Source organism: Mytilus trossulus, chromosome 8 (assembly GCF_036588685.1).
Source record: "Mytilus trossulus isolate FHL-02 chromosome 8, PNRI_Mtr1.1.1.hap1, whole genome shotgun sequence".
NCBI classification, from domain to species: Eukaryota; Metazoa; Mollusca; class Bivalvia; order Mytilida; family Mytilidae; genus Mytilus; species Mytilus trossulus.
Window position 1 is genome coordinate 66,704,325 of NC_086380.1, and position 11,924 is coordinate 66,716,248.

At 32.5% G+C, this 11,924-nt stretch overlaps 1 protein-coding gene across 1 annotated transcript; it reads right to left on the reverse strand.

Annotated features, from left to right (window-relative positions):
- Positions 1-1,471: 1,471 nt before the first annotated feature.
- LOC134727884 (uncharacterized) lies at positions 1,472-1,792 on the reverse strand. Its single transcript, XM_063592279.1, has one exon. It carries the CDS (start codon positions 1,790-1,792, stop codon positions 1,472-1,474), a length of 321 nt encoding a protein of 106 aa, XP_063448349.1.
- Positions 1,793-11,924: the final 10,132 nt, after the last annotated feature.

An 11,924-nucleotide genomic window follows, 5' to 3' on the forward strand; every position in this document is an offset into this window, starting at 1 on the left:
TTTTAAAACCAATGTCCTAAAACTTTGAATTATACACACACCCCTCTTTCTGTAGCATGCAAAATTGAAAGCAAGGTCTTCTATGCATTTTCTTCATAAAACCTGAGATAGAAAAGGGTTTTAATGAGACTAAGTTTGGGTATAAATAGGTTTGAAATGATTAAATCTGCTATTCAACAGTTTTTACCTTTATCATAACTGATGAGTTTGCAAATCTTATGTAACACTTTATTTTGATAATTAGGCTCGAATGTCATTTTGGTGTACTTAAGCGAGGTGACGGTGAAATTGATTAAACTGCCAACATTAACTATTCTGCAGTTGAACTCCGAGGAAAATTCAAAACGGAAAGTGCCTAATCAAATGCATATGGCAAAATCAAATGATAAAACATTTTTTCCAAACTATCGAAGTGGGTTTAGGTAACTGTCCGCGATAGGTTAAAAACAGCAGTCATCCTAATTTTCTAATTTCTTTGAGACGATTAGATACAAATGTAGCTGTAACGTTTTTGTTTACGATATCCAACTCAACACTATTTGACTGTCACTCCAAAAATATGTCTTCTGTGTGTCAATAAATTCTACTGAATAGTTCGCTAATCTGGCGCCAATCAGTTCACCCATTAATTCCAAAAGTGGCGAAGTTGGTGATTTTACCGGAGCGATTCTGTTTTTGTAATGCTAAGACTAAATGTGTTCCCTTTGGCTAAATAGGCTCACGCGCCATATGCTTGTTGACTGGCGTCTGTAAATATATGAAGTTCAGTGTCCTTTTGCGCATCAGATTCAGTTGTTATTTGGCGGGAAATTTCTGTGTTTGATGTCTCTTCTATTTCCATAGCGACCGATTTTCACTCTTCTTTTAAAGTACACGGTAATAGTTTGTCCCAATTTAACTTCTCTTTCCATAATCTTTGCATAAAGAATTTTGATGTCACAGTAACTGGTGATATTAATCCAAGCGGATCAAAGATTGATGACGACTGGCGTAACACTTTTTGTTTTGTTAATGGTTTATCATCATTTTCTGTCAAAGTAAGTTGATTATACAAAATGATATCAGATCTTGTGTTCCAGCGCATTCCAAGTATTTTAACTGTCTTGGCCTTCCCTCCTGCCTTTTCCTGTATTGCTCTTTTTAGTAAATTGTCATTGTTAAAATTCCATGATCTCAAGTTAAAACCGGTATCGTATAATACTGTGCGAGATTCTGCATAAAACTTGAGTAGAGTTGTCTCGTCAGGAAAGCTCATTAGAACGTTGTCTACATATATGTTCCTTTGCAGTTCCGATGATGTGCTAGATGTGTTTTCTCTAAAGTGTTTCATCAATGTAGCACTCAAAATAAAGGGTGAACAGGTTGCACCAAACAGTACTACTTTGAAACTGTAAGTTATGAATGGACTGTTCGGATTGTTGGGGTTCTGTAACCAAAAGAATCTCGTAACATCTCTGTCATTTTCGTTTAATTAGATGTGTAGAAATGCTTTCTCTACATCGGCTGTCACTGTATATTTCTCCATTCTAAAAATTCTCCGTGTCAAAATTGTAGTAAGGTCGTTCATCATAGGCTGGTATTCTGCTAAACAATCGTTGAGACTAGCGCTGTAAGAATTTGCTTTACAGTTACAGTTATAAACTATTCGTATAGGCGTGGTTGTGGAATCCTTCTTGACATCGTGATGTGGTATATAATGAATAAGATTTTCAGTAAGAGTCTCATCGTTTACCTCTTCTATTAAACCTCTCCGTTCTTGGTCAGATATTATATTTCCATATATTCGGAACATTTCTTTGTCTTTTGAAATACGACGTATTACATTTCTGTTCTTCTTTTGACGATGTCTTTATTGGTTGGTAACTCTGGGCAGTTTTCTTTCCATGGTAGTTTGGACACATATTTCCCATTTTGTTGTAAAATGGACGATTCAGCAAAGGTTTCCATGACATCTATCAATTGCGTATCAACTTTCTTTTCGTCAATTCCTAAGGACTCCAGTTTCCAAAATTTCTCTAAATCGCAAGTTTCCTGTTTATGAGATATCAAAACATTCATCATTGAAGTTGACTGGTTATTATTTTTGACCGGAACTGGGCCTGACAACAAATATTCGAGTTTAGAGCTTACAACAGTCGGACCGTTTCCACATATTACTTTATCTTGCACTATGCTCCTATTAGAAGAGTAAGCTCAAAAGACTCTGCGTCTGTAACGGGGTGGGCTAGAGATAATCCGTGTAGAGAGTGAAGTCCCTGTGTGATTTTCTGCTCTGGCTCTGAAGCGGTGATGCTATGGTGGGTACTATCAGTACTTTTATAGGTATACTCTCTCCATTATTTGCTTTCAACTGTACCATGGTTTCATCTAAATTTCTAATACCGCTAGTGTTATTCCCGAAAGAAACTATGTTCAGATTTTTGGATCCCTCTTTCTGTACATTTAATTTAGTAGCTCAGTCTGCAGTAATAAAAGACCGTTGTGCACCCTTATCGAAAGGTATGTTTGCCTCTGCTGTATTATTCACCATCATTACCTGAGCTACTGCTGTTTTAAGCAAAACGGTTGAAGTTTCTTGACTTGCCGATGTGTACAGCATTGAAGTTTCTGTGGTGTCCTTATCTTTTGATTGTTGTGTTATATTTTTCTTGCAAATTGATGTATGATGCTTACGATGGCAAATTCTACAGTCGTATTTAGAGCGACAATTTGATACTTTGTGCGTACCAAAAACAATTAAAACTTAATATCTTTTCTTTAATAATGGCGACATCCGTGCAGTCATTGGAAAAATGGTCCTCCTCACAGAATGTGCATGCTTTTCTTTGTGCGGAATTAATTGTTTTTTTCATACCTTGATACTTCGATGTATTTTTCTTGTGGGCGATTTTTGCCAAAATCCTTCTTAACGCTTGCTACAAAATTTGCGGTGTGATTAGCTGTCGACGGTTGATACATGTATTCATTATGTCCTGATTCCTGAATTGAAAATTCTCGGCAAATAGCGTCTCGTAGTTTCTGTATATTCCAATCATCACTTCCGTTTTCCCGTGTAATATTTTTTCTGATATCTGGCAGCAATTTCCCTAGAATAACTGGAATCATTTCTCAACCAAACAGTTCTCGGCATTGGCCTAATGATTCTAGACCTCTGATGTATACATCGGACTTATCGTAAAATGGTCTTAAACTCTCCGAACGCTCATCAGGCATCGGCATATCCAAAAGTGATCTCATGTATGCATTGATTATCTTATGGGTTTGACCATAACGATTCTTTAAAAGTTCAATAGCCTTGTAGAAATTTTGGTTGATCATGGTGAGGACTGAAACTACGTTTGTGGCATCTGATTGCAATAAGGACTTCAAATATGAAAATTTCTAAGTGTCGGATATTGTACTGTTATGATGAATTGTCGATTCAAATGAATCCCAGATATATTGCCATTCTAATATATCTCCGCTAAAATTTAGTAGCATTAACTTGGGAAGGCGATGCTTTTGGCTTGAGGTTGAACTTGTTGGGTTTAAATGTAAATGTGGTATAAACTCTTGGGCATTGCTATCTTGAATTGAAGAATCGGCGGTGGCGACGGGTTTAAAGAACTTTTTGTATTTTCTAGTTCTACTTTCTAACTCTAAATAGTACTCTGTAATAGTCCATTGTATTTTTAAAAATCTGTTCGTCGGTATTGGCTAACGTTTTCTTTTTCTTTTCAACTGCTTCCAATAATGTACATATTTACTCCGGGTCTAAAGGCGTACCAACGATGGCGTCCTCCAGTTTGTTAAAAACCGCTGCTTTGTTCCCCGCTCTCAACGATTTTAATATGCTTATGTCCATTCTCTCTCTCCGTTAGACACGGCACCAATGTTGGGTTTTGAGTGTGTTCGTTTAGGGTTTGGCTAACAATTAATACAATCGTGTGGTTCAACATTCATTCAAAAACATAGAATCATAAATACAATATACATAGAAACACGACGTCACATTGTCAGTGGCGAGGGCACACATACGAACGCATAACGTTCCCGCAATCCTCGACACAGTCATCTTTAGAGTAAGGGTTAAGTCAGCATTTGGATCAGGGTTACTGTAAACATTAGGGTTAGGGTCAATGTCAGCATACCGGTTTGGGGTTTTTGTTAGCATTATGGTTGAGGTTACAGTTAACCTTATCGTTATTCAGTATGATTTTTTTTAGGGTTGGGGATACAGTCAGCATTAGGGTTAAGGTTACAGTCATAAGGGTATGGTTACTGTCAGTTTAAGGTTGATTTATACAGTAAGAGTTATGGATACACTTGTCATAGGGGTTAATGTTGCAGCTTACAAGCGGGTTAAAGTTACAGTCATCATCAGAGTTAGGGTTATAATAAATGTGTAAGTGATTCACCCTATCCTGTATTGCTTTAAGTCAACAATATGGAAAACAAAAACCATACAATGGACAGTTTGTTATTAACAGAACATAAACACACAATAAATCATAAAAAAGCTAATGAAAAAATTATCAGGTTGTAATTGATACACCCGATGCGCGTGTCTTTTAAATAAGACTAAAATCAGTAAAGGTAAGTTTTGTTGGGGAATATGACATGTATGAGAACCTATGAAAATATGAACATTAGAATTTATTTAGAACTAAACAAGAAAACAGACTGGAGTTGTGAGTTTGGGTCCCACACTTGAAAAGTGTGTTTGACTCTAAGCTTAAGTTTCTATGATTATATATTCATATTTACTAGTATAAATACATTACAAACAAAGAAAACTTAAAAATTTTAAATGCATAATTTTCGACATAGATAACTAAAAACACTCTTACACCTTAATGCATGGGAAATCCTAGTTATTTTTTTATTTACAACAAAATGGTATTTGAACTTTTTTTTGTTTAAAACCTAGACTATCAAGATATTATATTAAATAAAGGCAACAGTAGTATACCGTTGTTCGAAACTCATAAATCGATAGAAAAAAACAAATCCGGGTTATAAACTAGAACTGAGGGAAACGCATTCAATATAAGAGGAGAACAATGACACAAACATTAAAATGTAACACACACACAGAAACGAACATCACAACTTAATACATGAACTTCGGATATAAAGTACCGTGACATGTCATATAGCAATATGAATTCACACTCAAATATAACAGGAAACAAACGACACAATAGAAATACAACGTTAAAATGTAACACACACAAACGAACTATGATATAACAATGGCCATATTCCTGACTTGGTACAGGACATTGAAAAAAATGGTCGGTGGAACCAGGTTTTGTGGCATGTCAAACCTCCCGCTTTAATGGCAACGTTAATATAACATTTAAATGACCAGATAACATTACAGGTTTACAGTACAAATGAATAGGAGAACATATTGGACAAAGAAACACACGAATAATAGTTGACAAAAGGCACCAAGTTTAAAATTTAATACGCCAGAAGTGAGTTTCCTCCACACAAGACCAACTAGTGACGCCTAGATACAAAGGTTAAAAGTTGATTAAAAGGAATTTCAAATCACAGAAATTTATTTAACTTTTGTGTAAACATATAAGTTAGTCTAAAAACACATTGTCTAATCACAACAATGTTAAAAGTTTCTTTTTTTCTAAAAACAAAGCAAAGGTAAGCCTATTAAAGTACAATGTTTAACAATGATGTTAACATGTACAAATAAAATGAATACTTTATGTTAATATTTTACATGTAAATTTTTTAAATGTTTGAATATGGACAAAAATAAAATATCAATGTGACATCTTGTATGTAGGAACATATTACACGGAAAAAGTTACGAAATATTATGAAATATTATAATAAAAGTATAAAAGTACAAGGATGAATAACTTAGTTTAACAAAAGCGTTATACAACATAAGCATTTATAATTTTTATTTTACGTTTTACGCTGTAAATTCATGTTTGTGAAGTTAATAAACATATATCTTTACATTAACTCAAACATTGTATGTTAATTTCAATGTTTTGATACTACAAGTATTTCGCAAAATGTAATTCACCATAAACGAATATCATATAAGTCAGTTGAATAATAAGTGTCAATACATTAATCTAATATAAAGGGTCTACGAGATAGCTTCGATCACACGGTGAATTTTGTTACAAAAACTTGTTTTCTGACTTTTATAATTTACACAATTCAAATATGAAATAAAATAAACTCATCCTGAATACCAGGATTGACCGTTTGTATTTGTAAAATTATTTCTTTGGTCGAAATTTTAATCACTTACTCAACATCACGTGTTTCTATTACATTGCTATCCTTTGGATAGACATGCTTACTTTTTAATTTCCACAGATAGCCACAAGGGCGGGGGGGGTGGGGGGGGGGTGGGTTATTAAACCATTTTAAACATCTTCTTTAAAAAAATATATGCTCATATGTATTACAATTAATTAGAAACACATCTTTTGTAAACAAAGAATTTTTTTTGTGTTTTATTAATCAAATTATTCAGAAAATTCATAGTCGATTTTTTCCTTTCAAATTGGAATAAATAATCTTCATATAAAAAAGAGGGATCCATCTACTCGTTTTTAAGTTTAATCAATTTAAGCCCGATCTGATTATGAGAAAACATCCTTCATATTTTTAACGAACGCCAACATCAACATTTCTGTAACGAAACAACTGTTTATAAGCCGTTGCTACATTGGCCTTAGATTCGTTTGTCCTTCTTTTATTTCTTGTTGTTCGTTTGATTTTTTTTCTCTTTTTTTTTACAAAGAAAATACATGATCAGTTCCTAATTTTCAGATTCCGTGACCAATGTCAATTGGTACGTTGTAATCGACATGTAGAAACTAATTATATTCAAAAACAAATTGCAACAGCTTCGACTTCATCATGTTCATACCACGTCGATACAACGTGGTTTGTGATATTATAAATAGACTTTAAATCATTTTTGATCAATTTGTCAGAGGAAGGGAACACAGAACGACACAACTTTTAGTTTTAACATTGCAATCATAAAACAGGTTTGTAAATAGTTATCAAAATCGAAGGTACCAGGATTATATTTTTTTACATTGCATTTTTAATAACATTTACAGTGCCAATTTTATTGCACCAGGTTAAACAGTGTCATCATAACAGAATGCTTCAGCGGATACTTTATATAAAAAGAAGTTTATTAAAATTAAAGAAGGGAATAACTGCAGGGAGTCGGAGTTAATATATTTTGAAGCTTTCGATTATATACGAATTTTCAAATATTTTGTCCGCGTTAATCATTGGAAAAACATTACTTGTCGACATGTGCATCAAAGGTCTTTATTAAATTGGCATGACTTATGTTATCAAATGTGTTCTGAGATTGCTGATGAACAATGAATCAAGTGTCTTAGTAGATTAATTGACTGTATAAAGCATTTCATATATTCTATTTATACGAAAACATCTCCTACAGAGCTACAATGAAAAATGACAGAATTCGTTTTATAGTCAAAGTAAGGTACTTGTTTACCGTCGATTTCATAACTCACTAGCCACATGTTTTGCAGATTTAGATCTTTGAATATTAGCATATTCGTGTTGTCTCTAACATTAGCAATTTAATTAGTATTGTATTCGTACTGTTCTTGATTTTTAATTTGAAGTGAGTTTGAGTTAGCATCGTGGGTGGATAGAAAGAGACACATTACCAGTCGACTCACCAGGTTTCGCCCATTTTGAATCCACCATTTTCTACACAAGAACATTCCTATACCAAGTCAAGAATATAACAGTTGTTAGCCATTCGTTTGATGGCATTGAGCTTTTATTATGCCATTTGATTTCAGAACTTTTGTGATTTTACATTTTTTTTTAAAGTTTATGCGATTCTCACAGCTTTAGATGGTTACATTGGTTAGTCTAATATGAAACGGTTTTAGAGATTTAAACATCTATAAACTAGTGTCGCTTTTGTGAATTTTAAAATGATATCATAAGTTATTCTTTGTATCTTTCTTTTTATCTGTCTTTTTTGTTTGTTTCGTTTGTTTGTTGGTGGAAGGGATGGCTTGACTGAACGTATTAATTGATATTAGTTTTTGTTTGTTTAACGTTCAGATTTTTTTTGATTTTTTTTGCTGTATTTAAATTTCATTTTGATTTCAGCGCTCTGTCAACATACAAATGTATAGATTAATCCTGCTCACTGGATTTGTCGGTAAGTTGGAGATTAATTAAACAATCAGACGTACAACCTGGTATACGTTTTATCATAAACTCACAAATGGGATAGTAATATCCTTTTTTTACAACCATATAGGAACTAATTTCAAATTTCAAATTTAAGACCATTGTAATGGATAGATTAATATTGGGCGTGATTTACAAAAATGTAGGTATACCCAATTTGCTTTGCTTATATATGATCGCTATATACACCGTTCAAACGGCATTCATGGATATGTAAACACTTCTACGATATTGTATTATCATCTTTATTATAAAATAAAATCTGAACTATAAAAATCTGAAGCCTTGCCCAGGCACTTGAAATAAATATAGTCTTAGTTTCGATGCATGATTTGTGTCAACAAGCGCTAAGTGTTTTTATTTAAACACAACTTTTCGATTTCCCTAGTTTTGTATGTTGTTTTATTCTGTATAATAATAATCCTTTGTGAAGTACAAGCAGTAGCAGTAACAAAAGGTATGATCATAATCATATAGTAATAACAATTTTAAATGATGATAATAGTAATATTAATTATAAATAATGATAAATGATAATAGTAATAATAATTATAAATAATGATAAATGATAATAGTAATAATAATTATAAATAATGATAAATGATAAAAGTAATTATAATTATAAATACTAATATAAATAATAATTATATATAATGATAAGAGTAATCATAAGGATAAAAAAAAGTACCTATATCAATGAGCATAACCTCTTCATTATTGTTTGTAGTGTTTTACATGGCTGTAGTATGTATATAAACATTCCTATGATATTTTATTAATTTGAATCACTTTCCTCTTTTTCTTTTCAACTTTTGCTAGTTAAACATATTTCCTTTTTTTTTTTTTATATCATACTTCGGTTTTGATAATACATTTAATGCTTTCGAGTACTAACTATTAGAGCCGCCATGATTATTTTGGTTGAGCGTTGTGGATTTAACTGTCACAGCTTAAAGAAGCCACCTGCAATCCAATCCTACTTTCCTTTTTTACTAACATAACTGAATGAATTTTTTTCATCGAATTGTACTCTCCATGAGCAACATGGCTGGTGTCACATGATAAACAGACTCTGTTTATCCTTCTGCATGAGGCATCACAGAAAAACCCGGATTTGACTTTTGTTCGTGTTGGTCAGTATTTAGTTTTCTACAGTGTTTATTGTATACTTTGCAATGGTGTTTCCGAGTTACTACAAATGTTTCATTGTCATTTAGTGCTTTCCGTAACGCTACCAGTATTTCAATAAACAAAAAGTAACATGACAATGCCAAAACATTCCCCCCTCTTCCGACTGTTTCAATTATTTATGCGGTGTTGGTGTGTTTTACACAATACCAAATCCTTGATATTTTTCTTTCTTTTGATTTTCCTAGGCTAGGACATTTAACTGGCTCATTTCAATGACTTGTTTTTGATTCCACACATAAAAATATTATAGTTTCAAAACTAACTAAATACTCTAAAAGAACGAATATGTATCCATTCTGAATATGTCTGCTGATAATGCAGTGTTCAAGACTGATTCATACATTTAGGATTTTTACTAAAGTCCTAGATCAGACCATCCAGAATAAAATTTGTCAAAAGTCTGATCAGACACTCGTGATGCGTAGATGGAAATCAAAGTTAAAATTATACGTTAATCGCCAAAGTAAAAAGATAATGTTCATGAGCGACCCGATTTAACTGCTTTCGGTAAAACTTGTCCGAGTAAACCGTTCCTTATACCATTCTTATCGAACTTGTACCCTTGCATATTGAAAACTACTACCTTATCCGTCACTTCAGTTGCCGATTCACCAAAATCTGCTAAATCGGGAATATTACTAAACATATCTGATTGTTGTCGTGAAATAATAAATGTTTGACAAATTTTGATAAATTTGAAACATTCGGTGAAAAATCGAATGCTAGTGATACGTTTGACAGTTTTTAACATCCTGAATAATCTTTTTACGGGTTGGTTTTTAAATAATCCTCAATATGATTGTAACAAATAGTTTAACGAATTGTACCAGCCATATTGAGCCAGACTGGTGTTGTAATAATTTTCATCCGGTTTGGTTAAAATTCAAATAGCTTAAAGAAATATGATTAATTTACCTTGATTTATAACGCATTGTAGCAACAAATAGTTATCAATAGGACTGGTAGTAGAACTATTTTGAACAACAAAAGGTTAGCATATATCTTTAAAAAAACAAACTGATAAACAGCATACCATGAAAATATTCCGATGGTTTCAGGTAGAGCGACAATTTGTTTTCAAATCCACGATTTGAAAATGATTATTGTGTGTCGTCATGGGGATCCAAAAGGTTCAACAGATTACTTGGTTGCATATATATGTTACAGTAAATAGGTGAAATTAGAAATTACACGTAATTACTAAACATTTCAGTAAATACCTGTAATTACTGGCCAATTTAGTAATTACATGTATTTACTAGTTTTTTCGGTGATTACTGGTATTCACTGATATTTTTGTTTACTAACTTGATATTTTTGTTTTAAAATTGAAGATATGATTCAAGATACCAAATAAGAAAGTAAAAGTGTAGGTATTTCAGGGCTTACTTAATTAAGGATTAAGGAATATAAGGCACATCAAAAGTGTATACTCTTTAGTGTTTGTGAATTGAAACTGGAAAATGGTTGTTTGAAACTCCCTTAAAATCATTTTCAGGATGCATGGGCAATGATATCAATCCAAAATTGAGAATAAAAAACATTTGTGGGAAGTTTATATGCAGCTTCGCCGCCTCATCATGATGAAAGACATTGAATAATGTCAAATTTGGTTGAATAATCTTGATAATTCTTAAAATCGCATAATTTCTTTAAATTCAAATCTCCATCAGACATACTTTGCGTATTAACTTGCTCAAGGACATGAGTTAAATTCCTTTTACAAAATATGTTTCTTTACAAATTATTTTGTCAGACTGTTGTAATGAGGCCGACATTCATCACAAACCAATTTTTACAATGTGATGATGTTAAGAGTCACTTTTAATATTTCTGTGTTTCTCTTCTTTCTTTTTTTTAGTTTTTCAAGACGTCCAATCTTTAGTTTTTATACCTGCAACAAAATGTTTTTGCCAGTTAACATAACATTCACACTGTGGTTTAATTTTTTAAAGTTTTAATTACTTTCTCAAAATATCCTCGATTTATACCAAACTTGGACAGAAACTTGTTTATGATCATAAGATAATAGCCAGAAGTAAAGTTTGTAAAAAGATCCTTTTTTGTATACTCCTTATTAATGGACTTCGTTTTTCTCCAGTTAACATTACATACACTCTGCGATTAAAGTTGTTTTTACACATTTATAAGATTTCATAAACCGTCCTGGATTTTAACCAAGTTGGACAGAAGCTTCTGACAGTACTAGTCAAAAGATAGTATTTGGAGGAAAATTTTAATATTTTTCCTATTTTTGTCGAACCTGCGACTAACAGAAAAGGTAGGAGAGATACCGAAAAACCCTTACTATTTTAAATCTGAATACAGCGGTAACATATCTCCAGTTAGGGGTTGAATTGAAGGTCACATGAATACGTATTCAATGAGGTCCACTTATTCATTTGCAAATGCACTCATCAATCAGGTTTCTCAGCTTATTTTAGTCAAATAGAACCAGATTGGCTGCTAAAGGAGACTTAAAATTTCCAAAATCATTTTCA